Consider the following 26478-nt stretch of genomic DNA (forward strand, 5'->3'; position numbering starts at 1 on the left):
CCTCCAAGGACGCCACTGTCTTCGTTTTTCCCTCCAGTTAAACTTTCACATTGCTGAAAGTTATCTAATCAAAGCAGAATATTGAAAGCTTCTTTTCTAGAAATCACTCCTTAGTAGAACAGATAATGCTTTGTAGAAATCAAAATTCATTTGTAAATTATAAGAATCTTAATTTATTTAAGTCTTTTTTTTAAAGATTTATTTTTATTATTTTTTCATTGGAAAGGCAGATATACAGAGAGGAGAGACAGAGAGGAAGATCTTCCGTCCTATGATTCACTCCCCAAGTGAGCGCAATGGCCGATACTATGCCGATCTGAAGCCAGGAGCCTCTTCCGGGTCTCCCACGCGGGTGCAGGGTCCCAAGGCCTTGGGCCGTCCTCAACTGCTTTCCCAGGCCACAGGCAGGGAGCTGGAAGGGAAGTGGGGCTGCCGGGATAGAACCAGCGCCCATATGGGATCCCAGGCGTGCAAGGCGAGGACCTTAACCACTTGCGCCACCGCACCGGGCCCTATTTAAGTCTTTTGAATTAATTTTTTTAAGTGAGTACATATTTTTTCCACATGTGTGGCCTGCTCTCCCAAATTTAAAACGTGCCAAAAATGATGCCATGGGGAATTGTACAGTGGAGAATGGAGACAAACGTGGTCCTTATTTACCATCTGACCTCACTGCTACAGATGTGGCCTTACTCCGTGAGTGTGGAGAACGCAGTCACGCTCACTGGAAAGCCAAGCAGCTTGGGGCTGTGTGGGGCAGGAGCAGGTGGTGCCCAGGCCCCTGGGCCTCTGCCTGCCTGCCTTGCCTTCACTCACCCCTGGTCCTCCTTTCTCCAGCGCTGTCTGTTGCTTCCTTCCCTTCAAACACCAGGATGACACCTGTCACTCAGCCTCATTGTCGCTGCCAGAACCTTCCAAGGGGTTGTTGGAAGGCCAGCAGTCAGAATCAGCCGTTTGCCTGTCGACGGCGCCCTTTCCTGAGGCTTGTCCCGCACAGCTGCTGTGTGGCCTGACCTTTGGATGCCGGTTGGGACGGCCCGCTCCATTTTTTGGAGTATTTGCATCTGAGTCCTGCCTCTGCTCCCAAATCCAGCTTCCGGCTAATGTTTACCTGGGAGGTGACAGGTGCTGGCTCCTGGAGCTGGATGATGGCTGCCATTCTTCCCAGGGCTCTGTTTGAGCTACAGATGCCAAGGCCCACGTTCAAGGGGCAGTTCTTGGCCTGCCAGCGCCAGCGCTTCTCTGCCCACCCGCCCCACCTGGTCTTGCTCCTAAGAGAACTTTCTTGATATCCTGCAGTCCACACAGACAGCTTCCCCCAAAACCCAACGTGAGGAAAGAGAAAAGCTCTCACATTCTCCTGACTCCTTCCACTGCACAGCTGGTTCCCCCACGCTGTGCGTACGGAGTATATATGATAACAGGGACGTGGCCAGCATTCCTCGCGGTCTGAGCCTGGCTGGTGTTAACCATTAGTGGAAATGGTTTTGAAGTGTGTGTTCCCTACCTGCTGTTCTCTAGCATGGCCCGGAGCTGCAGACTGGGAGAAGACTCTGTGCTGTCCACCGTCAGTGAGTGCTGGGAGGTTCTGAGGGTGCCACCCTCAGTGCCTGACACGGGGTGTGTCTGCCAGCTCACAGCTCGGCCTCCTGGCTCCAGGAGGGGCCAGGCTGAAGAGCTGAGCCGTGTGGGCTGTCTCGGGTTATTTTGGTAGCAGGTGCTTTATTAGTGCAGTGAATGACAGCAAAGTATGCTTTCTTGTTTTTTTTTTTAAGATTTATTTATTTTTATTGGAAAGTCAGATATACAGAGAGGAGGAGAGATAGAGAGGAAGATCTTCCGTCTGATGGTTCACTCCCCAAGTGGCCATAACAGCCAGAGCTGAACCAATCTAAAGCCAGGAGCCTCTTCTGGGTCTCCCACGCAGGTGCAGGGTCCCAAGGCTTTGGGCCGTCCTCGACTGCTTTCCCAGGCCACAAGCAGGGAGCTGGATGGGAAGTGGGGCTGCCAGGATTAGAACCAGCGCCCATATGGGATCCCAGGTGTGCAAAGCTAGGACTTTAACCTCTGTGCTATTGTGCCTGGCCCTAAAGTGTGCTTTCTTGTAAGGCTGCAGGCTCTGCAGGGATCGGGGGGAGGGAGGTGGCAGAGTAAAGTCAGAACGGACCTAGGACCCAGAGAGTTGACCTCTTAAACCGTAGAGCTCTGTAAAGCAGTGTGCCTGGGCCCCAGGAGTTGCAGTTAAACTAGACAGGGCCAGGCAAGCCTCCAGAGGAAACTTGGCTGCGGGCTTTATTAGCAGTTGAGCAGGAAGGAGGTGCAGTGGCCTTAGTTTTGAGCTTGCCACTTGATGTCTCCTGTGTGGGTGTTCGGGGAGCCACACAGCAGCAGGAGCTTAGTGTCTGTTGCCCACCTAGAATCAAGCCATGCGGGCACCTGCTCCCCAGAATGCTGCTCCTCCTTTTGGGAGAACTGTCCCGTGTCCTTCGAGAAGGGCCAGAGACAGGAGTCCAGATCTGGCAGCGTAGCTAGTGTAGTACAGTGGTCACATGGTGGGGTCATCTGCCCCAGCAGGGTTGTGTGGTTACAGCAAGTCCAGTACTGTCTCATGCATTATGTATTACATACTGTATACTTACATGTTACTGTATGCTTCCATGTGATGAGGTGACCGTGTGCCTGGTGCAGCCCAGTGGCCTGCAGAGCTACCCTGCAGTCACCAGGCATGCCTGCGTCCTCTGCACACCTCCAGGAGCCTGGGCAGGGCCTTTGTCACTACCGTCCTCTTAGCTGTGTGGCCATGTCCTGTCGCCTGCAGTGCTACAAGAGCTCCAAGGACCAGCAGCCCCAGATGGAGCTGCCGCTGCAGGGCTGCACTGTCACTTACATCCCGAAGGACAGCAAGAAGAAGAAACATGAGCTGAAAATCACACCGCCGGGCAGCGACCCCCTGGTCCTGGCCGTGCAGAGCCGGGAGCAGGCTGAGCAGTGGCTGAAGGTAGGTCGCTCCAGCCGAGCCCGCTGCTTGCCCAGCGTCCCCGAGAGCTCTCGGCCCTGGGCTTGGTGGGCTTCCTTTCAAGCATAGTAGGGGAACCTGAGCAGTTAGCTGCTGCTGTCTGCACGTTCTGCTCAGAAGCCTGGGTCCCTCGGACTTGGCTGGAAGGCGTCCGCCCCCGCCAGGTCCAGGCCCTCTGGGCTCTCCTCCAGCTGACTGTGTGGGCACAGAGGCTTTCTTCACTGTTTGGGATCACTGAGCTTATTGGCTGTGTGTGTTGTCATCTTTCTGTGTTTGGAAAATTGTTTCTACCCTTTTCTAAAACTATACCTTTGTCCCACTCACCTGCTTCCCCAAGATTACAGTTAAATATGTTAGACTGTCTCACCCTGGGCCATTTCCTACTTCTCTGTGTATTTATAGATTTTCCCCTTCACTTCACTCCTGCTAGTCTGTAGGCAAAATTCCCAGAAGTGAGTGTGTGTGTGTGTGTGTGTGTGTGTGTAAGAGACTGACCTTGGTGGAGGCTCCCGGCTCAGCAGCGGCCTTTCCTCCCGCACCTTGCCCACGGGGTATGTCAGGGACTCCAGGCCTTTGGCCGTCTCTCTGAGCAAGGTTGGAGTCTCAGCCTGTCCCCCTTCTGAGTGAGGGCGAGATCACATCTGCTCAGCCCGACCCCTTTCTGAGCAGGCGCGAGCATCCTTTCACAGGGCTGAGACGCCGTGATGTGTGCTGGAGCTCCGGGGACATGTCTCTTTGTATCCCCTACGCCTGCCATCTCTGTTCTGTTTCTGTTGTTAAGGACCTGCCAGATGCCATGAGCAAAGCTGGGTCTGAGGACGCAGCTCTGTTTCAGTCTGCTCATTTCCTTGTGCCAGGAGGCCTCACGGAAGGGGGAGGGGGGAAGAGCAGGTAGAGTTTCCACAGCTGGAGCAACAGCTAAGGTCCATGGCCTTGCAAAGACATTTCAAATGAAATCTCACTTGATCTTTGTACTTGCTTCTGAAATTCAGGGTCATAGATGTGAGAGCCAGCGTGGGCCCCAGGGCCACTCCAGAAATGGTGTGACTGAGCACAGACTGCGGCCATGCTGCGTCCTGCCTCCTAAGCCCCCAGTACTTTGCTGTATAGTTGGGGCTATATAGTCAGTTTGTTTTTGGAAGGCAGAGTGATAGAAAAAAAGACATTGACACAAAGAGAGACGATCCTCCATCTGCTGGCTCAGTGGCCAGATGCCTGCAGCAGCTAAGGTTGGACCAGGCCAAAGCTAGAAGCTAAAACTCCATCTGGGCCTCCTCCATGGGTGGACCAGACCCACGCACATGGGCCTCCTCCATGGGTGGTCCAGACCCAGGCACGGGGACCTCCTCTAAGGGTGGCCCAGACCCAGGTACAGGGGCCTCCTCCATGGGTGGTCCAGACCCGGGTACAGGGGCCTCCTCTAAGGGTGGCCCAGACCCAGGTACGGGGGCCTCCTCTAAGGGTGGCCCAGACCCAGGTACAGGGGCCTCCTCCACGGGTGGCCCAGACCCATGCACACGGGCCTCCTCCATGGGTGGCCCAGACCCAGGTACAGGGGCCTCCTCTAAGGGTGGCCCAGACCCAGGTACGGGGGCCTCCTCCACAGGTGGCCCAGACCCAGGCCTGTGAGCATCCAGCTGCTGCCTTTTTAGGTGCATTGACAGGAAACTGGATTGGAAGAAAAGCAGTCGGGACTGGAACTGACACCAGCTTTCCACACCCAGCTCATCCCTGTGGGCATAGCACTGACTGTTTCACTGGATGTTTTTGGCAAGCTACATAAACTCTTGATGTCTCGGTTTCCTCACTTATCAAACAGGAGAGCACAATGTCTGCTTTCCTGAGCTGCTGTGAGAACCAAAGAATACTAGGATAGTGAGTGCTTGGCCTGGCACCTGTTGTATCGGGAGCATGTGGGCTGTGGTGTCTGTACCACCCAACCAGCTCTGCGTCTCAGCAGACACACTAGCCCTGCTGGGCAGTGTGGAAATCCAGAGGGCACAGCAGCTCAGTGTGGGAGGGTTTCTGTCATGTCTCCTGCCCCTCTTTTGGCCAGAGCTGCAGGGAGATAGGGAGGCATCCGTCGGGATATATGTCCCGGAGAAAGCCAGAGAAGAGTCATGGACCGTAACTCCTGCTTGTGGGCGAATCAATTCTCCAGAGTCACGTTCTGTGTAGACACACGTGTGTGCTGAGGTGACCCCTGTTTCCTTTTCTGACAAGGATCCATGAGATCCTTTTCTGAAGGGCAGCTTCTCATTTCTAGCATTTTCCTTCTTAAAAAAAACTTGCCATCTCTGCTGAAAGTCTCTAGTTCTTCATGCATGTTTTCTTCTGTTTGTGCTGACAGTTCAGCATTTCTGTCATGGACACGTCAGTGTCTGGAGCACCTCGAGGACAGCTCTGGTGCGTTCTCGTTGTGTTCCGTCCATGTTGCGTACGAGAGCCTGTTTGCCCAGGGAAAGGCATTGCTCAGACTGCTGTGCTGCCACACGTGGCCAGGACCAGCGTGGCTCTGGCTGCTGTGCTGCCACACGTGGCCAGGACCAGTGTGGTTCCGGCTGCTGTGCTGCCACATGTGGCTCTGGGTGCTGGACCAGCGTGGCTCTGGCTGCTGTGCTGCGGTGCGTGGCCAGAAGCAGCCTAACTGTAGTTGCTGCAGAGCTGGACTTGTTCGCGGTCTCTCTGATTCACCCTGACTGCCTTCAGGTTTGATCAGAATGGTAGATCGGGAAATTTCCATCTGTCTAGTGGGACGTTGGGAGCTCTGGTCAGCTTTCAGAACCAGCTTGTGTTTGCTTAGTCTGGGTCTAATAGTGGAAGAGGTGTGCTCTGCAGTGTGGGGAAGAAGCTCTGCCCTGCTGTGTGTTCAGTTTGACCGCGGCCTTCTGTGCTTCGGGGAAGGACAGCACCTCCCCCAGGGATGCAGCCACTTCCTGCATGCGGGGAGAGCTGTGTGTGTCCAGCCCCTCCCGCCGGCTCAGGCAGGCAGCTGCTGACTCAGCCACCTGGAGCACTGGCTGCCCCTGGCGGCCGTCCCAGCTGGGGGCACTGGGGCATGGACCTACAGGTCACTTCCTGCCTCTCAGATAAAACTAAAACAAAACAATCTCCCCCCTCAAAATGTAATTTTCGTTGCACCCTTTTTGTTTTGATATTTTGTGCTTTTACTAGCATTCGGTTGGAGATATTCCACTATAGTGATCTCCTCTTGGATGGTTATCTAGGGAGACAGTGCTTAGTTTTGAGATATTTTTGAAAAGTCATCTGTTCTTGGCTTCTAGTTTAACTTCCCCAGATCTTGAAACTTTATGATTTCATGTGTTAAAACTTTCAGTCTGGACTTGTTGCCCAATGCAGAGTTCTGACATCATGTCCCCTGGGAGATTTGTGCTCCACCGTGGTCGGGGTGCTGGTCATTCTCTCACAGTCATTTTCAAACCCTACAAGTCTTGCCTTGTCTTTTTTTTTTTCTTGTCAAAATACTGTAAAATCTGTAATGGTAGAACTATCATAAAATAAACACCTCCCGCTCAGGCGGCAGGAAGTGCATGGAAGGAACGTGAAGGGAGTGTCTGAGACATTCCTAAAAGGCTCGCCACACCCCAGCCTGTTGGTGTGCCAGGTGGGAACAGTACTCACCAAGTGCTATGGTGGTAAATGAAAAAGCGGTGTGAACACATTCTGAGAACTGTGAGAAGTGCGGAAGTGCGTATGGCATTGTCTGTGTCATCTCTTTGTATTCCTGTAGCAGAAATTGTTTTGCCAAACATGTCTTGTGTTTTCATGCAAGCTGCTGTTGTCCTGCCTTGTTCAAAGTGTGTTTTGAAACATGGCTTCAACATAAGAATTGAACGTCTAATCAGTTAGAAAACCACAAAGGACAACCAACGTACACACGCAACCAACTTTGCACACGCTTCTTTAGGAACTGCTGCTTGCTTTGTTTCCCCATGCTCTGCGTGCACCTGGACGCTGGCAGCGGGAGCTGCGGGCAGGCGCCATGGGTCAGGCAAGAGCCAGTCCTCCCGGAAGCGCAGTGGTCAGGTTTCCTCAAGAATGGGCCAAGCGCGTGCTTCTGCAGACACAGGCCCCGCTTCAAGCAAGCAGAACACAACTCATCCTCCAGCTTGTCTCCTGGAGGACTTAGTGCTTTCGATTCAAATCCAGTTCTCATGGCTCTTTAAGTAGAAATATATTAGTGTAAAAACTTTACTTATAGTTGTTAGAATCTGAATGATACACCCTTCCTCTCTGTTTCTGAATTAGCTCTGCAGGTGCAGTTGGTTGTATGTAGCCCCACGTGGGCGGTTTCAGGAAATGCCCTGAGATCGTGACTGGCCTGCAAGGCCTGGGCACGACAGACTGGCATGTGCGCCTTGGAGTTCTCGGCTGTCTGCCCCGTACTGCAGGCAGAGGTCTTGTTTAGTCTGGGGAGGCAAGCAGTCTTGTGAGCAGCACTGCTCAACCTATGCACACACTGGTCGCCTGCCAGCACCTTGGGAAGCCCTGCTGCCCCGACCAGGAGTGCCAGCTGGGGTGCGGGTAACTCTTGGAGAACAAGCAGGTACAGAGTGTCCAGGAGGTAGCTCAGCATTCAGATGCTCTGGGATGACTTTGGAAAGTGTTCCCTGAGGTCGCTATGCTGCCAGCCTCCCCTGGCTGCTGATGGGCACGGTGGAGGGTGAACAGGTCAGCCAGGGCAGGACACCAGGCCAGGGTAGTATAGCTGCTCTGGGTGTGGAAAGATAAAAGATAAAAACAGAGAAGACATTTTGAAAAATTCACCTATTAACCTTCAGTTGTAAGTGTGTGCTCCGCTAGCACAGGAATGTGTCTTATTGCACATCCCTGTGACTGGAACCACACGTGAGTGTTGTGTGAGCTACACAATGAGGGCACACACTTGAGAGCTGGCACAGCCTGCAGGCCAGCAGGCCTGTGTCACTCTGCCTAGCCCAGAGTCACCGGGTAGGTTCCTGTGGCACCCCTGCAGCTGTGGTGACAGTGGCCCCCAGTGACTCAGGCGTCTTTCAAGATCTCGCTGTGTCCTGCAGGACAGGTCACTGTTGACACACCTTTCTTTGATGGCACTCAGAGCTTCAGAACCAAAGTCACACTGCGCACTGCTGGCACTGGCACAGGAGCCAGTGAGAAAGCAAGCAGCTGGCGGGCTTGTTCCCAGCCCTGGCCTCTCTGCATCCAGCCCTGTCCCTGCAGCCTTTGTGACAGTGTCTCGGCTCTCCCCCTCGTTGCCCTGTCTCCTGGTGAGCTCGGGCACCACAGTTGCCAGCATCACCGTATGGCCCCTGACACCCCCTACGCATCTGGCTGCCTGGAGACTGGCCTTCACTCTCCGGTGTCCAGCCCCCTTGCCCCAGCCTGTTTCAGTCACTGGGAACAGAAACACAGAGTCATATTGGAACCCTGCCTGCTGAGCCCCCGTCCAGCCGCTCAGCGAGTCCTGCCTCACGCCGCCTGTCCTTGTGTCCCGGCGCCTGTGTTGCCACTGCTGCAGCCCTTGCCGCCCTCACTGCCAGCCCTGCACGGCCCAACACATTTTGTCTGTCTTTCTCTCCTGCTCCGGTGTAACTTCTTTTTTTAAAAGATTTATTTATTTTTATTGGAAATTTAAATTTACAGAGAGAAGGAGAGATAAAGATCTTCTGTCCATTGGTTCACTTCCGAAGTGGCCACAACAGCCAGAACCAAGCTGATCCCAAGCCAGGAGTCAGGATCTTTTCCCCAGGTCTCCCACGCGGGTGCAGGGTCCCAAGGCTTTGGGCCGTCCTCCACTGCTTTCCCAGGCCACAGGCAGGGAGCTGGATGGGAAGTGGAGCAGCCAGGACATGAGCTGGTGCACATATGCAAGGCAAAGACTTAGCCACTAGGCTACCTCACTGAGCCCTCACTGGAGCTTGAGTGCTTCCTGCCAGATCTAGGGAACTGAGTGCTCACCGTGTGTGGATCTTAGCCCAACCACCTCTGTGCTCTGCAGCCGAGCATGCTGAATCAGCGTGCAGTGAGCATGCTGGGGGAAGCCAGCCCTGCAGCTAAGGAGCAAGGCCCTTAAGGCCCTAAGGAGTCCAGGCAGGACCTGTCTGCCCACTGGGTTAATTCAGACTCCTTAGTAGGCCTGAAGTGGCCAGGGACCTGACTCCTGCTGGCCACGCCCACCTCATCTTGTACCACGCCTCCCCCCTAGGGTTTCCTTAAATACTTCCTGTCCACCAGGTCAGGGGTTTGCGCCAGCCACCCCCAACCTCCCACCTTTCCCAGTCATTCTTCTCATGTCTTGAGCCTTGAGGCCGCTCAGCCTGGGGCTTCAGCTCCACAGGCATGCCTGTTGTACTGGATTTTTGAAATCCCCAGATAATCATCAAGTCTGAAGTTGGTGCTAAGGCATAAAGGTGGTTTATTCAGGTTAACCTAGGTCTCCCAGCCACCTCCCCCAGCCCAGCTGCTAGGATCCCACAGGGAGGACAAAAAGAAGCGCGAGCCAGCAGAGAGAGCGCCCAAGCCCCCCAGTTCTTATACATTTCAGGCTATTAATTATACAGTCATGATTTAGCAGGCTGCTATTGGTGGATTTGAAACAAGCAACTTTCAAAAAGCACAAATCGATGAGCTATTGGGCTGTGAATCTTATCAAACACCAGGTACCTCTTTCCTGAGCAGTGGTCTGCTTGGTGACCTGCCAGGTGTCCTGCGGGGTGTCACGTAGACTATCAGGCCTGGAGTTCACACAGCCCCCAGCCGAGCCATTGAGGCAGAATCACAAAAGGCAGAAAATGCCTAGGTTCTTCATGCCCAGCCCACGACCTGCAGAACTCTGTCTTGTTCTTGCCTCTGCCTTGATGGGGACCCGTTGCACTCTTGCCCTTGTCCATGTGTGCGGAACTTCTGGGGCAGGAGCTGGGCATGTGTTGTAAGCTCTGTGCGTTCAGAGTGCAGGTCAGTGGCAGGATGGGCGTACAGAAATGAAAGCACCCCAAACCCAGAGCTAGACCCCGCCACTTCCTGCCAGTCCTCCCCTGCCTGTGCCCTCCTGACTTGGTCCTTGTTTGCAGTGTCTTCCTCGGGTGTACCTCATTGTGTCTGTGCTTCTTGCAGGTGATCAAGGAGGCCTACAGTGGCTGCGGTGGATCTGTGGGTTCCGAGGGCCCCCCGCCGTGCAGCTCCCCGGTGCACAAGGCTGAGCTGGAGAAGGTATGCCGGGAGACAGGTGCTCGGCATTTCGCATCCCTGAGAAGCGCCTACCTTGTCTAAGCTTGGGTTGGTGGTTGGCCAGGTCTGGTTCAGCTACAGATGGACAAGTGGACTCACAGAGTCTGATTGAGTCACGTGACTGTCGGAGGGCACTGGGTTCTGGATGTCAGCCTGTCTGCTTCCAGGACATAGCAGGCACTGCTGAGTGGCCCTGTGCTGGCTGCACGGCCGACAGGCAGCGTCCTGCCATTCTCGGGCATACACTGACTGCACTCCCTGCAGGGGCACAGCAGGCACAGGGTGAGGCAGAGCGGCTGTGTGCACGCCACCTGCTCATTTGCTTTGGCTGTTTGTGGCCACCATGATGTTGTGTCCTAGGAAGTGCCTGAACCCACTTTGTTTAGGTCCCCGCTGGGAACAATCAGCTCCTGTGTCTGCCCTTGGTTGGTCAGAGTTTCCCAGAGAGGACCGAAGTGTCTGTCTGCAGGGCCACGGCTCTCTGGCTGTTGTGGGTTTGGTCTACATTCCCCTTCAGTTTTGAGCTGAGTGTAAGTGATCTATCTGCCGTACATCACGAGGCCAGTGTGACTGTCAGACTGACTTGATCCTTTTTATCCTCAAAGAAACTGTCGTCAGAAAGACCCAGCTCAGATGGAGAAGGAGTTGTGGAAAATGGAACTACAATGTGTAATGGGAAGGAGCCAGGTAAGCTCTGGTGTGTCTGATGCGTGAGCAGAAGTGCCTGACAGGCTGGCTCTGTGAGATTGTTAGTGTGCGAGCGAGATCACACCAGACATGTCCAAGGTTTATTAAGGAGTCTATTAACTGAGCTTGGTGATAATACAATAACAAATCACAAGTCCATATGGCAATCCAGCCAATCATAATCCAATGGTCATCATCCTTAAGTCTATCCATTAAGCTGAAAGCTATCCCAGCTTCCCCAACAATGTAAGTTATCCTAGAGACATACAAGGAATAACCTGGACACACTCACAAAGTCCTGGACACACTGCCAAAGCTGCAGACATCCACCTTTCCCTGGCTCCTCTGCCCACATTCCACTACTGCCAGGCCTCACCCCTCCTGGAACGCCTGACAGCACACAGACCAGAAACAACATTATTATAACCATTGCCCCATCTAAGCAGCACACAGGAACCATGCTCAGGGGATTACCTGTCCTGGGTCAGCCAAGAGTCGAGGTGACAGAGTAATGGAAGCACCTGGCCAGAAAGAGTGAGCCCCTGCCTCACAGGCCTTTTAAAGGGGCTTGTGAGGGGAGTGGTTACACAACAGTACAATACCGCCCCCTCTCAGTTGATAGGTGAGTCACAGGTGGGCAGGAGCGAATACCTAAGCGTTGTGGGCTAAGGAGTTGGGATGGGCAGGAACAGGAACTGGGCTTGTAGCTAAAAATGCCTAGACTAATTGGACTTATCTGCATCCAATATCCTGGCTAAATTAGGATGTGGGGGGAGTGGCTGAGGATGGAATTATTATTCCATTGCTGTTAGGACCCATCTTCAGGACAGAGGGTAGAGGACACAGCCACATTTCATTTGCCCACTGTCAGTGGGTGCTGGCTATCACTGGCTGCACCCCATAACAAGATCTGAGTGGGGCGCAGCCCTGGTGCTGCACCTGTGTGGGCGTCGGGCTCAGATGCAGCAGTGGCACAGAGAGGTGCGCACAAGTGTAGGCTTCTGGAGCACTGACAGTCAGGGAGAGTCCTTGGGCTGCATCCACTCATGGGCCTCCCCACCTGGCCCTCATCCACGCGTGGGCCTCCCACTCTGCCCCTCGTCCACGCGTGGGCCTCCCACTCTGCCCCTCGTCCACGTGTGGGCCTCCCACTCGCCCCTCGTCCACGTGTGGGCCTCCCCACCTGCCCCTCGTCCACGCGTGGGCCTCCCCACCTGCCCCTCGTCCACGCGTGGGCCTCCCACTCTGCCCCTCGTCCACGTGTGGGCCTCCCACTCTGCCCCTCGTCCACGCGTGGGCCTCCCCACCTGCCCCTCGTCCACGCGTGGGCCTCCCACTCGCCCCTCGTCCACGCGTGGGCCTCCCACTCTGCCCCTCGTCCACGCGTGGGCCTCCCCACCTGCCCCTCGTCCACGCGTGGGCCTCCCCACCTGCCCCTCGTCCACGCGTGGGCCTCTCCACTCAGCCACAAGCTTTTTGGGGTCCTGTTGTGATTCTCCATGGGTCATTTGCTCACTTGGCTTCTGCACTGCCTCCTGTGCAGCCCCGCGGTGCCAGTGAGAAGTGGTGAGCAGACAGACCTGCCGTCTGAGCTGAGCCAGGCTGTTGAGCTCCTTGTCCTCAAGCAAGCACTCCCTCCGCATGGGACCAGTTGCTCTTTGTTCAGAGGATAAGATGATTTGTGTATTTCTGAAGTCTCTGTGTTTTTTTCAAAGATCTTTAACCTTCATTTGGTTTATTTTCAGTTGTAGTATAAAATGTATGCATAAAAAATCCCAAGCGCCAATGCAGTAGCAAGGCAAGTGAAGCCTCTGCCTGCAGTGCAGCATCTCCTATGGGCACTGGTTCCTGTTCTGGCTGCTCCGCTTCCCATCCACGTTCCTGCTATGGTCTGGGAAAGCAACGAGCATGACCCAAGTCCTGGGACCCTGTACCCACATGGGAGACCTGCAAGAAGCTTCTGGCTCCGAGCAGCCAGCTTTGGCCGTTGTAGCCATTTGGGTAGTGAACTGGCAAATCTCTCTACATGTACTTCCTTCTGCCAGCAATCTGCCTTTCAAATAAAAATTAGTCTTTACCAAAAATAAGTCTTAAAACTAAAACGCATCTTAGTCATTTTGAAATATACAAAGGCATGGCAGTATCTGTGTTCTTTTTTTTTTAAGATTTATTTTATTTTTTATTGGAAAGCCAGATATGCAGAAGGAGAAACAGAGAGGAAGATTTTCTTTCCACTGGTTCACTCCCAGTGGCCACAACAGCCAGAGCTGAGCTGATCCGAAGCCAGGAGCCTGGAGCCTCTTCTTGGTCTCCCACGCGGGTGCAGGGTCCCAAGGCTTTGGGCCGTCCTCGACTGCTTTCCCAGGTCACAAGCGGGGAGCTGAATGGGAAGCGGGGACGCCGGGATTAGAACCGGCGCCCATATGGGACCCTGGTGTGTGCAAGGCGAGGACTATAGCTACTAGCTAGGCTGCCGCGCCGGGCCCAGTACCCAGGTTTTTAATGTGGCTCCATCTTTACCACTGTCTGCTGCCTGCACTGTGCATTTCGCAACGTGGGAACTCTTCTCACTAGACGCTGACTTCGCAGCCACAGCGGCCACTGCTGGACTGGCTGCCTCTAGAAGGTTCCTTGAGAAAGTGGACTCTGTGGCTCTGTGTGACCAGCTTATCTAACCCAGTGCCATATCCTCGAGGCCAGCCTGTGTCCTGCTGTGTGGACAGGCCGTAGTGCGTGTGTCTTCTGTCCGTCAGCAGGCATTGCAGTGTTTCTGCCTCCAGTTTGGAGACAAATGCCAGTGTGAACACGAGCGAACAACTACTGAGATGTCTCTTTTTAAACCTAGCTTTACAAAAATACAAATTCCACGCAGCAAACAGTCCCCGTGCCCTCTGGCCCGTGGTGTCAACACACACAGGCAGGTAACTGTGCGTGAGGAAGAACATTTCTGTCCTGTGCCCCCCAGGCTCTCGGGTACCCCCTCCCTCCATCCTGGGAGCCCCACTCAGTTCTCTGTGACCGAAACGCCCTGGACGGTCACAGGCATTACGGCCACCGGTGGGGCCAGCTGTTCCCACAGCACAGAGCGGGTAGGCTCGCTCTGCTGGGTAGGGACCCCTCTGTCGAGGGCCATTTGCTGTATATAACATTAATATTGGGCCATGCCCAGTCACCAGCTGACCTGACTCAGTGATTCCAGTTAACTGGTTCACAGGCCCTGCATTCCCCACGCGTGCCTGTGCGTTCCTTCCATGGCAAGAGTGTCCGCCATGTGGATGTCCCACAGGACGTGTACCCACCTACCAAGTGAAGAACATCTGGGTTTCTGGTTTGGGGCTTTGGAGAATTCCTAAAGTGTCTGTGCCCCTATGGAGACAGACTTGCCTGGAGGTATGTCCTCGTTTCTGCTGAGTCCCCGGGAGTGGGACTGTCTCGGCCCTCTTGCCGGCCGTCGTGCTGAGTGTGGCGACGTGTGGCTGCCTCTCCCGGCCACCGCCCCGGCCGCAGAGCTGGATGTTGCTTTCTGCTGGCTGACTTGCCGTCTGGGGAGCAGCTGGAATGAAATGCCTGCTCGGATCTTCGGCTCCTGTGTGTGTTGTGTCGCTCACTCTTACCCTTGAGCAAGAGACCCATGTATGTTCTGAATTGGGTCCTTCCTCAGCTGTGTCTGTCCCTGTCTGAGGATCTGTGTCTGGGCTTTCCTCCCCTGAAACGTGTGAGCTGGAGCTGGGGACAAGGCTGTGACACGGTGCTCGCTGAACCGCGACCTTGCCCGCCTGGCCCTGCTGCTGCGGGAAGCAGGCCCATATGTCTCTGTCCTGAGGTCACCACATCAACCAGCAGTCTAGGCCACCAGGGATCTTGGAGCAGTGACAGGTTCACCCAGCAAGGGCGAGGAGTCCGCCCTCCTCGTCCATGGTATTCAGAGTCTCCTGGAAGCAGTCTTGGCCTACGTGCCGGAAGCCGTCTGAAGAAGGTGCCACCTGTGCCTTCCACAGGGCGCATGCAGTGTCGTTGAGCCCGGGAACGCTAAGGTTTGCCCTGAGAGGCGATAACCTGAAGGCTCAGGGTGTGCCCTGTGGCCGAGCCGTAGCAGGCCGGGCTAGGCTAAGCTGCTCTCATGTCGGTTCCCTGCTCACATGCACCGGGCCACGGTCAGGCTCTACAGGGTGCTGTGTGGATGTGCAGGACACTCTGCTCCCTGCTGGCCTCAGCAGCTGACAACAGTGCCTGCTGCCCCTGGCTGGACAGTGTCCTCTGACAGAAAGGGCTATCGGTTATTGAGCTCAACCTCAGCGCTAGTATCTGGCCAGGCACCAGCAACCCTGTTCTGGATCACCACGTGGTCCTTGCCACCCTGCACAGGTGCGTGTGCTGTTCTCGACCACTCCCAAGCTCCGAGGGCAGCCCGCCCTGTCTTCCCTGGAGCCCAGGCAGCTGACAGAGCGCGTGCTCATGACATAGAAAGGTGGGAATGAAGTGCGCTCTGCCGTACACGTCGTTTGTGGTAAAACATGCTTTCCTGTTTCCATTGTTGACAGTGAAGAGGAAGAAAAGCTCCAAGTCAGAGGCCAAGGGAACCGTGTCTAAAGTCACTGGGAAAAAAATCACCAAGATCATCGGTCTGGGGAAGAAGAAGCCATCCACAGACGAGCAGACGTCATCGGCTGAGGAGGACGTGCCCACCTGCGGTAAGGCGGCCCTGGGCCGGGGCGGGCCCTGCAGCCGGAGTGCCCTGCACCTGCGGCCTGCCGCTTACCTCCCGCAGCCGGCGCTTGGGAGGGGCTGCAGTGATCCCAGGATCCACATTCTCTCTTTGATCCTATGAAGCAGTCAAATTCTTTGTAAATATTTGTAAACCAAAATAAGTATGCGTGCATTGGTGAAGTCGGGCCAACACACACACAGGAAGAATATGAACTAGGGACACACGCATACACAGAGAATATGAAATAGGCCCAGACACACACACACACTATGAAATAGGACCACCACACACACAGGCTTACACACACAGGCTTACACACACAGGCATGTGAGGTCAGGCCGAGCACTTATGGCCCTGAGATCAGTTCTTTCCATTGGGCTGAGTCGTCAAAGGAAAAAGGAAACTTTCTTACAGAGTTGTGTTTCTCAAAGTTTCCAGTCTGGCCCCAGGGACTGAGATCTCTCCACTGCGCACACAGCCAGGGTCTTTGGAGTAGCCCCTGTATATCAGAGACTGCAGTGACGTCGTACACAGCCAGCTCTCCCGTGGCTTCCAGGCCAGGTACACAACCTGCACTCGCAGGGTTAACTCATGTCAGCCAGCTCTGCTCGGTGAGCTGGGAGAACACCACATAGGGAGGCCATGGGAAGCGGAGCTGGACCGGCGCTGCCTCTGCGAGGCCGGGTGAGCCTGCCCCGGGTGACGTTCCCCCGGTGAGCCGGCCCTGGGTGAGCCTGCCCTGGGTGAGCCGGCCCTGGGTGAGCCTGTCCTGGGTGACGTTCCCCGGGTGACGTTCCCGGCTGAGCCTGTCCCCGGTGACGTTCCCCGGGTGACGTTCCCCGGTGACGTTCCCGGCTGAGCCTGTCCCTGGTGACGTTCCCCGGGTGACGTTCCCCGGGTGAGCCTGTCCTGGGGGAGCCTGTCCCGGGGGAGCCTGCCCCGGGTGACGTTCCCCGGGTGACGTTCCTGGCTGAGCCTATCCTGGGGAAGCCTGTCCTGGGTGACGTTCCCCGGGTGACGTTCCCGGCTGAGCCTGCCCTGGGTGAGCTTGTCCCCGGTGACGTTCCCCGGGTGACGTTCCCGGCTGAGCTGTAGTGAGCTCACTACGGGCATGCACCTGCACAGAGGTCGGAAAGGAGCAGTGATCTGTGTGTAAGTGGTATTGCACACTCAGCCCCCATCAGTGTGGCTCCAGTACCCCTCTCTGTCTCATCCCCTCTCCCCTTGAGTGTCCCTCACATGCAAGATACTGGGTGCTGGTGAGAGGCTGCCCACAGTGCCTTTGCTGGGCAGGGCACACAGCCAGATGGACTCAGCAGGTGCCAACATCTGGCTCTAAGTCCAGGCAGACGGGACATGGGGTGGACACTCCCGGGGGGCTGTGGGCCATTGCTGAGCCCCTGGCTGTGACTCCTCAGCTCCCCCTTGGCTTTCAGAGTCACCAACATTCATGGATGAGCAGGGGAGGTTCCCAGAACCTGAGAGCCAGCTCACCTCTGGCCTGTCTGCACTGCCGCCTGGGCTGTCCCAGGGGTGTGGCAGTACAGTCTCAGGAGGGCAGGCCCTGTGAGCTGCTTGGGAGGGTCTCAGAGCTGGTCGAGTTGGCCCCGCCTCATCTGGTTGCATGCTGAGGGCATACATCCCAGCCTTGGACGGAGGGAGCTTGTTGGTCCCCTTGTCCTGTGCTGGCAAGTTCCCTACCGGGTACCACTCTCCGGGTGCCCATCATCACTGGGGAGTGTCTGCCTGTGTCTTTGCTTTCCAGGGCCCTGCTGCCCTCTGCTTGCTCCTCACTGTATCTCTCCAGACCACCGATGGGATTCTTGGAGTCAGGCAATAATGCAGTGAGCCGGCACCCCACACAGTCCCCCTGCCCCTCTGCTGCCCAGCTCAGGGCCTTGCCTATCTTGTCTCCTGCATTGCAGTATGAGGAGCAGGCTGGGCTCAGCTTGCAGAGGCCTGGCTGCCAGCCCAGGGCAGACTGGGGCAGAGCACCCAACAGATGCCTGGTGACCGCAGGAACCGTTTGCCAGCCTGGGGCAGGCTGGGGCAGAGCACCCAGCAGAGATCTTCCACCTTCCCAGAGCAAGTGGAGGCTGAGCTGCTCCGCCTGCCCTACTGCTGTGCTCTGCTCCGCGTGCAGCTTCACTTTCTCTTTGTTCAGTGTCAGCCCAGCACTGCACTGAAAGATGTTCCTGAGGCCTCTCCAGGGCTGGCAGAGGCAGAGTATCTTCTGTGCAAACACTCTTACTGAGATTGGACAATGTTTTACATACAGTAACACCCCCACTGCAGGTGCCGGGACAGTAACACCCCCCCTGCAGGTGCTGAGATCTGAAACAAAGTTGCGTTGCAGGAGGAGTACCCTCACATTGTTCCCCAAGGCGACCCAGGGGCTCAGCTCAAACTGAGCTGGGCTGGGCTGCTCTTGCCTGCATGGCCTCTCCTTCCGCTCTCCCCACCCAGAAAATGGCACCTTTCCCACCCTCCTTCTGCGAAGATGGGAGACAGACCCACACTGGACCCATTGCTGTGGAGCTTCCCATTGTGTAAACACATCTGTTGCCGGGGTGATTATTTTTTCTAGTTGAAACTGTAAATAAATCCTAGGAAGGCATTGAAATATGGTAATATCATATGAGGTCATACTCTATGAAATGTGAGCATATCCAAAGTCACCGTCCTGTGGTGTGGTGTTGATCTCTCAGCTCTGGGCCAGGCTCTCAGGGGAGGGGGCATAGAAGGCTAGGCCCTTTCTCTGGCTGCTGGACAGTGCCCAGTGGTACCACCCTGCCCTTGGCTGCCCTGCAGGATACGCAAGCAGCCCTGCCCTGGCAGACTGGCCGCAGCTGGTGATGGCTCACTGAAGCCCCTCACATCCCTAGCACGACTTCACGTCCTCTCCTGGACCAAGACCTCTCTGCACCTTAGCTGTGAGGTCCTCTGTCCTTGAGGCCCCCAGGCGGAGCTGGGGTGTAGCAGCCCCTGCCCGCCCCGTGTCCTCGCTGCTCCGGCAGCGCCCTGCGGCTCTGGGCTGCTTGCGCGCAGCATCTCCATGGTGAGGCTGCCACTCCTCTCCTCTCCAAGGTGCTGGCTGGTTCAGGACGGAGCCTGGCTGTTGGCGGTCATTCCATACATGCCCACCAGGAGGCGAGCTCTCCATGTGTGGTCAGGGCACACGCAGGCAGTAGCCTGAGGCACGTCCCTCAGGCTGGGAAGGCAGAGTTGACTGTGCCTGGTACTAGGGCTTCCCTTCTAAGTAATAAATGCATCATTTCCCAGTAGTGCTTGATAGTATGGAAACTCGCGGGTGAGGCCTCTGTGGCTCCCAGAGGAGCGTCAGGGCTGCCTGCGCTGTGTGGCCTCACGTCTGGGCAGCCGCCTCCTCCTCCCTCAGAAGGCCTTTGGGACACCCTCCAGCTTGGGTCCCCCCAAAGGTATGAAGTGGGGGACCTACAGTCCCATGAAGTGCCTTCTCTGAACACAAGAGGGCGCTAAGCTGCAGGCCTGGAAGCTGTGGCCTGCCTTCTTACCTCCAGACAAAGTTGTAGGGCTAGAGGAAGCTGCAAGACTTTCTCTTTAGTGTCTCACTAGAAATGACCTCACACACACAGATGGAAATTTAATCTTTTTTCCCTTATTTTGTGAGAGATTTTTGATCAACTTGTTTCTGTTAGAAAGTAGTAATTTTGAGCCTTGCCAGCCCCAGAGCCTTCTTCCCTCTGCTTTGATGACACCCCCAGCAGCCATCTGCCTCCTGTCACAGGCAAGCTTCCAGGGAGGTGTACCAACCAAGACAGCATCCCCAGCTGGAGCAGCCGTCAGGTCGGCCTTCAGCTGCCTTAGCAGCATAAGCTGTGGTGACTGCAGCACAGGGAGGGCCAGCCCCCGGGGGCTCTGACACGGCACCTGCTGCTCCCAGAGTCGGCTTTGTTGTCCCCGTGACGGACATCTGTGATTGGCTGAGGTGTTCCTTGTCCCCATGACGGACATCTGTGATTGGCTGAGGTGTTCCTTGTCCCTAGGAGGAGCTGTAGGTGAGGTTTCGTGGCAGGGGTCCACAGACACCATGCTAGGCTGAGGCACAGTCTAGAGCACAGTGCCAGGCCCACTGGCTGCTTGGAGGTGGTGGGGTTAAACATGATGGAGGGAGGGTGCTGTCGGGGCTCCTGGCCGTGTCCTTGCATTGGCATGGCCACCTTTGCATCCTTTAAAACAGATGTGTTAGCACTGGGTTCCAGCAGGCTGTCACCATTTCAAGTGCTGCTGGTCAGGGTCGTAGCCAATTAGACATCAGGAAATAGGTAATGCTGACTTCCTTAATGGCAAGTGGCTCAGTGGAATTCACTTTTATGAACTTTAGCATAAATTATACCATAGCCTGTGTCTGAGCCAGCAGGTGTGTGCAGAGGTTTGTCCATTTTTTTGAGAGAATAGCTTTCACATGCCATGACAGCAGTAGCTATAATCTGGGTCACACAGCACATCTGGGGTGCCTGATCCAGGCCACACAGTCACCCAGGGGTGCCTGGGACACGCAGCCTCATACTCATGTAACCCTGGCCGTCATACTCAGGTACTCCTTGCTGTAGCAGATTTCCACAAGGAGGTGTCCCCAGTGATGCTGCGTGCACAGCGACAGTCAGTTTATTCAAGGCCTGCCCGTCTCGCAACCTCCTCCAGAGTTCAGTGGTACTGCGCTTGTGCAGCCGCTGCCCTGTCGCTGAGGTGGCCAGCAGAGGTGTGCTCAGCCAGGACTGTGTGTGTGATGGTGGCATGGCCACAGCTGTCTTCCCATGTGGTGTTCCCACCCGTGTTCTGGTGACCAGCCATCCGTGCAGAAGCCGCCATGTGAGCGAGCTGTCCTTCTGGGTCATGACATCAGCGTCACGGGCTCCGTGGGTTCACGTGTTGCTGATCAGGCACAGAACTTCACACATAATGAAGGGAAGGTGCCCACCCAAAAAACCCTTGGAAAGGCATCTGGGAACCTGGGAATTAAAAGGGGTTCATTGTGTTCCAGGGGTGTGGCATGGAAGAGCACCCGGATAGTGGGGTTCAGCAGGTGGGACTCCTTGTGTTTCTCTTTAACCGGCAGTGTCTGTGCCGTTGGCCTCTCTGAGTCTCAGGGGTGCACAGCAGCTGTGTGGTGCTGCAGGGTGAGTGCAAGTCACAGCCACCCTGTGACATCTAGTTTCCCAGACTTTGTCATTTTTGGAGAAATTGGGTCTTGTGTTTGTGGAAACTGGCGTGTCCATTTTCCTGGCCTGGCCTGGAGGGGTGGGCCGGGTTGTCACCCTCCCAGGCTGCAGCATCTCTGGCTGTAACCTTCTGAAGGGTAGGAGTCACAGGGGGCCAGACACAAGGTGGGCACCTCGCAGGTCAGCTTCGTTTGTCAGAGTCCTCCGGTGGGCCCTCAGCGGAACATCGAGACCACCGAGTCCACCTTAAAGGCCTCCTGGCATTTGCTGGGGCCCCTGACACCTCCCAGGCCATCTGGGTCTTGGGAAGGTTTCCCCTGTAGACCTTCGTTCCCAATACTGTGCCCAAGCCTGCCTCTGGTGCCCAAGGCTGCTTGTGCTGCCTGTCATCTGCCTGTGGCACTGGTACCTGAGTCCTTTCCCACCTGTTCTCCCCTCTGTGGCTATCTTGCCCCATTTCCTGCTAGCTACCCCAACCAGCTGGCTGGGGGACAGTGCACATGCCCTGGGGAACACTGGGCCCCACACAGACCTTAGGTGTCAGGAGCCAGGTTCTTGGCCTGTTTCAATTGTGGGATTCTGCTGCAAATCCCAGAGCCTGTGGAGAAATCCGTTTCCCGTGTTCTTAGAATGTGGGTTTAAGGCCGCTGCACTGGCTCACTCTGGTCGCAGCTGGGTGCCTGACCCCTTGCCAAGCAAGGTCTGCACTTGCTCCACAGGCTACCTCAACGTCCTCTCCAATAACCGCTGGCGCGAGCGCTGGTGCAGGGTCAAGGACAACAAGCTCGTTCTGCACAAGGACAGGGCCGACCTGAAGACTCACGTCGTCTCCATCCCCCTGCGTGGCTGTGAGGTGATCCCGGGCCTCGACGCCAAGCACCCACTGACCTTCCGCCTGCTCCGCAACGGCCAGGAGGTGGCCGTATTGGAGGTACGGGGTGTGCGTGCATCCTGCCCTGTGGCCAGGGCCCCCGGCGCAGCCTGCTGTCAGACACACATCCTCATGGGCTCTGCCTTTGCTCTCTCTGAGCCACACTGACCCACAGGTGGCACAGGCCGGCTGTGGCCAACCTGGCACATCTGGTCTCCCTGCCTCAGTCCCTGCTTCTTTGTATCGTTTCTCTCACTGTCTGCAGCCACAGCACAGGAGCAGTTCCATCTGGTAGACTGCTTTTTCAGGGTGCCCAGGAAATGGCTTGCTTCAAAGTTGCCAGTGAACTTTTTTCCCTAACTGGTGATAAATGGGCTTCACAGTTGGTATGGAATACTCCAGACTTCGCCCAAATGAAGCAGGTGTTTGGGGCCCACCTGTAGCTAGCAGGCAGTGAGCTGTGTGCCCCAGGAGTGGAAGGAGTGCCTTGGGCTGTGGAAAGCTGCTTTCACTGAGCTCCCTGCTCCTGGCACAGTAGTTGGCCATCGGAGCCGGCATGCTCATCCTTTGCACAAGTTCCGTTCTGTTCCCCTTCTCATCCACCTGTTCCCACCCTGTCTACCCTGGTCTGTTCTCTCGCTTGTCCTGGCTGTTACCATGGCGGTGTCGCCAGGTACATACATGTTCCCCTGTGCCGTGCTCGGCAGTGTGAAGGGGCACCAGGTGCTGGGGTCTAAGACCGTGAGATGCTTGTGTGGTGACCACGCAGTGGGGCTGCCACCAGGGTAAAGCAGCCTGTTAGACTGTCCTGTTCTTGAATTGCTGGAAGTTGTTTTCACAGAAAGCTATAGAAGTAAGCCATGGATGCCCCAGTCTCAGGATCTTCTTACTCTGTATGGGTGCCAGCCCACATCCTGGATGTTGCATTTCCCATCCAGTTCCATGTTAATGGCCTGGGAAAGCAGTTGAAGGATGCCCAAGTGGGTGGACCCTGCCCCTATATGGGAGACCTGAATGGAGCCCCTGGCTCCTGGCTTTGGATCAGTCCAGCCCTGGCTGTTGTGCTCAACTGGGGAGTGAGTCCGTGAACGGAAGACCCCTCTCTTTCCCTCTCTCTGTAACTGCACTAGTCAGTTGCTTGAAAAAAAAAAAATCCCAGTGATTTCAAAATGTTCCTACAGCTGTAGAAACACAGTTGGTCTGAAAGTCAGTTAACTCTCAGTGCCAGCTTGTCCAAGAGAAAGCAACCAGCCAGTTCAGCTCCGCGGGGGTGGAGCGCCCCTCAGTGCGGGCCCCTGGGTGACCCTTGCTTGTCTCCAGGGCTGGCCAGCACCTGCGCGAGGGCAGACTGGCTGCATTCCAGAGCCTTTCTAAACACCTTTGCTGGACTGGCGTTTACCCATCACAGAGCTTGCCACCCCTGGCTCAGAACCATTGGCAGCTGTTTAGGCTCTCCGACTCCTGCTCTGTCCGTGTCATTGTTGTGTAACTGGTGTGCACTGGCGTCCTCCCTGTCATGTTCATGTCCACACCTCACATGCGTTCCTCTCCCTGCCTCTGCAGTGGCATGCTTTTGGAGATGGGCCCTCTCTATGCTGAGATAAAGTGTCCTTGGTCCCCCTCCATAGGCATCCTCCTCTGAAGACATGGGCAGATGGATCGGGATTCTGCTGGCTGAGACGGGCTCTTCTGCAGACCCAGGCGCCCTGCATTACGACTACATAGACGTGGAGGTGTCTGCGAGTGTCGTCCAGACAGCCAAGCAGACCTTCTGGTAAGCCCACGGCCCCTGCCCAAACGCTCCTCCCACGTGCTGTCTGCGTCAACAGAGGGCAACCTCGAGACTCCCTCTTTCCCTGTCGACCCACACTTCCTAAATACTCGCGCTGTTTCTCCTCCCGGGTTTCCTGCTGGAGGAGTCGTATCAGGCCCCCGCAGCTCCGTCTCTGACTCTGAATGCTCGGCTCTGCTGTTGTGGCTGGAGGCACACATGTGTGCTACATGGTGGACCAAGGCGTGTGGTAGGTAGTGGGACGGAGGCACACACGTGTGGTGGGCGGCAGGGTCAAGGCACACACGTGTGGTAGGTGGCAGTCGCTGTATCCCAGGGAAGCCATTTACAGAAGCCTCCGAGGCCGCGTCCAGCCTGTGTGCTGCCATCTGCTGGCCCAGGTGGTGGAGAGGCAGTTCTGAGATGCGCAGTGGGGGTTGTATAATGTGTGACAAGAGAAGCATTCAGAGTTGTCACTCACATGCCTTCTAATTCAAGCTGTGGTTTTTACAAAGTGCTATTACAGGTTGAACTGTCCTGCTGAGCCAAGAATGTTTCGTTGTCGCTGTAATGGTTTAGCCGTGGCAGCAGTCCCAGGGTGGGGTACAAACCCGAGCTGCTCGGTCCTTGCTGGGCAGACCGTAGCCTCACACTGTGTTCAGGATGTACAAAGACGCTGTGAGCTTCACCTGTCTGGGCATTTGTGTCAGTGACACCACTGTGCTGACACTTCGACCCCTGCCTGTAGTCCTGTACTCCATCGCTTCCACGTGTTCACAACAGTGAGAGGACGTGCTGGTTCCCCTGAAGCCACCTTGGACGAAGTGCTAAAAGTGGCAGTTAGCCCAGGGTCAGCCAATAGGTGCTGTTGTCCAGCCATCTGCCTGCTGGCATGGAGCGGCCACAGAAGGCGAGCGCGCACGCAAGGGCAGTGGGCAGCTCCACGTGCAGCGCTCTCCTGCCTGGCTCGTGGCGCCACTACGGTTTTGCAGTGTGTGCTTGGAAAACCAGCTGACACCCTGTGAGCACTCTGGCTTGGGCACTAGCTGCATTTTTGTGGGGTGAGCTAGCTTGATGTACTTGTCATCTCTGGAAAATCAGCGTCCAGCCACGCTGCTTGGGATGGAGAGAGCCGTTGCTGCGCCGTGAGCGGCTGGGAGCCTGCGAGCTAGACAGCTGCCGGCACATGAACTCCCACAGTCAGGCCCACACAGGCCCACTGCCGACAGCGTGGGCTGGGGCTGACCAGGTCAGAAGGTGTGCCCCGGTCCTGCCTGCATCTGAGATCACCCCAGACATGTCTTGGTGAGAGAAGGAAGGCAGTTGCCGCCGGTTTGAGTCTCCAGTGTCTCTCATCTCTAGGAGAACCAGAGCTCAGGTCTGCCCACGCAAAGCGGTTTTGGCCACAGGGATGACTGCAACATGCTTCCCTTACCCACGTCCGGCCCACGGGAGTCTGGGTCGCTCTGTGTCCTCAGACGAAACAGCACTAAACAGACTAAACAGGCCGAACGCCTGGCACTCTGGTGACGCAGACATCACGAAGATTTACAGACAGGTAGACCAGCAGTGCCTTGGACTCACAGTGGAGAACATGGTGGAATGGGGTGGAGTGGAGCGGGGTGTGCTGTAGTGTAGTGTGGTGCAGTATAGTGTGGTACACTCTCACTAGTCTGGTCTGAACTACGGATCCTCTGGGACTCCAGCCAGCCCTCCCCTGTTGGAGGCAGAGTCCGTGGACTAACACGTTCCAGGGAGCTCAGCTGAGCTGCTGGGCTCTGCCCGGCGCTCTGATGAGGAACACTGGCATTGCACGTGGCTGCTTTAGCTGCTACAGCAGCACCGGCCACACTGCTGTGGTTTTTCAACAAGTGGCTGGCAATTTCATTTCTAGCATAGAGGCGGTCGGTAGGGAGTCCCGGCTCCTGTCTTGGTGAGGTCTTCCCAGCAGGACATGTGTGGATGAGCCATTCCCAAATGCCCAATGCCTCTGCCTCCTTCAGGCAGCCTGGCGAGGCAAGGCGATGTTTGCCCCTCATCCCGAGAGTCCAGGTGTGGAAATGACGTCAGCAGCAGGTGGCAAGAACCAGTCCACCTGCCCATGTCAGCCAGCTGTCCGCTCTGAGGCAGAGACCCGTGAGCATAAGGAGGGTAAGCTAGTGTGGGGCTGCTACTTGCCTTTTCTGCCTTCCCACTCCAGGACGTGCGTGGGCAGTGTGGTCCATCTCCTCGGCCAGGGCGTGCATGGGCGGTGTGGCCCATCTCCTTTGTATCTTGAGCATTGGCATGATGCTTGGCCCTGGATGTTGTGGGGCTGGCGCGGTGCTCCAGGGAGAGCTGACTGCTGCCTGTGGCAGGAGGAGGCCATGACAGTGGGAAGCAGTCTCATGCTGCACCACGCAAGGGGACAGCGGCGCGTGTCGTCAGGACTTCCTGTTGCTCACACGCGTGTCGTTCTGAGTCCTTTGTACTCTGCAGGTGTCCCAGCACGTCTGCTGGTCATTAAGTGCTGTGCAGGAAATGGAGCATGTTTTTAAATTTTTTTTATCTACTCGCAAAACAGTGAAATGGGTTGGGTGAGATATCTTCAACTCATCAATTTAGTCCCAAAATGACCACATTAGCCTGGACTGGCGAGGCTGGAGCTCGGAGCTCCATTCAGATCTCCACACGCGGGCAGCAGCCCAGACCTTGAGCCGTCACTCCTCATATGCACTCGTGGGGAGCTCGGCTGGAAGGGGAGTAGCCAGGACTGACACAGCACTCTGACGGTGTGGGTACCCCAGGAGGTGGTGCAGCCCCTCACTGCCACCCCCAAAGTGTGTCGGAAATGACTGTTTTAAGGAGCTCTGCAGAGCCAGTGTGGCCTGGTGTCCCGGGATGTCGTCTGTACTTAGCAGGAGGGTGCTTCCGTTGTAACTGTCAACTCGTAATCTCGTTTAGAGGGAACCCTCACTACAGTCTCCCTTGGACCTAGCTTGGCTTTTCTTTGTAACC

At 55.9% G+C, this 26478-nt stretch overlaps 1 protein-coding gene across 2 annotated transcripts in view; it reads left to right on the forward strand.

Annotated features, from left to right (window-relative positions):
* Positions 1 to 26478, forward strand: part of AFAP1 (actin filament associated protein 1) — a 66650-nt gene that overhangs the window by 21285 nt on the left and 18887 nt on the right. For both annotated transcript variants that reach the window (XM_040965890.1, XM_040965891.1), the window contains exons 5-10: positions 2819 to 2998; positions 10130 to 10225; positions 10849 to 10930; positions 15472 to 15621; positions 21559 to 21770; positions 23339 to 23484. In XM_040965890.1, coding sequence (XP_040821824.1) covers positions 2819 to 2998; positions 10130 to 10225; positions 10849 to 10930; positions 15472 to 15621; positions 21559 to 21770; positions 23339 to 23484 — 866 coding nt within the window. The remainder of the gene's footprint in view (positions 1 to 2818; positions 2999 to 10129; positions 10226 to 10848; positions 10931 to 15471; positions 15622 to 21558; positions 21771 to 23338; positions 23485 to 26478) is intronic.

The sequence above is a fragment of the Ochotona curzoniae genome, unplaced genomic scaffold (assembly GCF_017591425.1).
Source record: "Ochotona curzoniae isolate NIBS_2020 unplaced genomic scaffold, NIBS_Ocur_1.0 scaffold_4505, whole genome shotgun sequence".
Lineage (NCBI taxonomy): Eukaryota > Metazoa > Chordata > Mammalia > Lagomorpha > Ochotonidae > Ochotona > Ochotona curzoniae.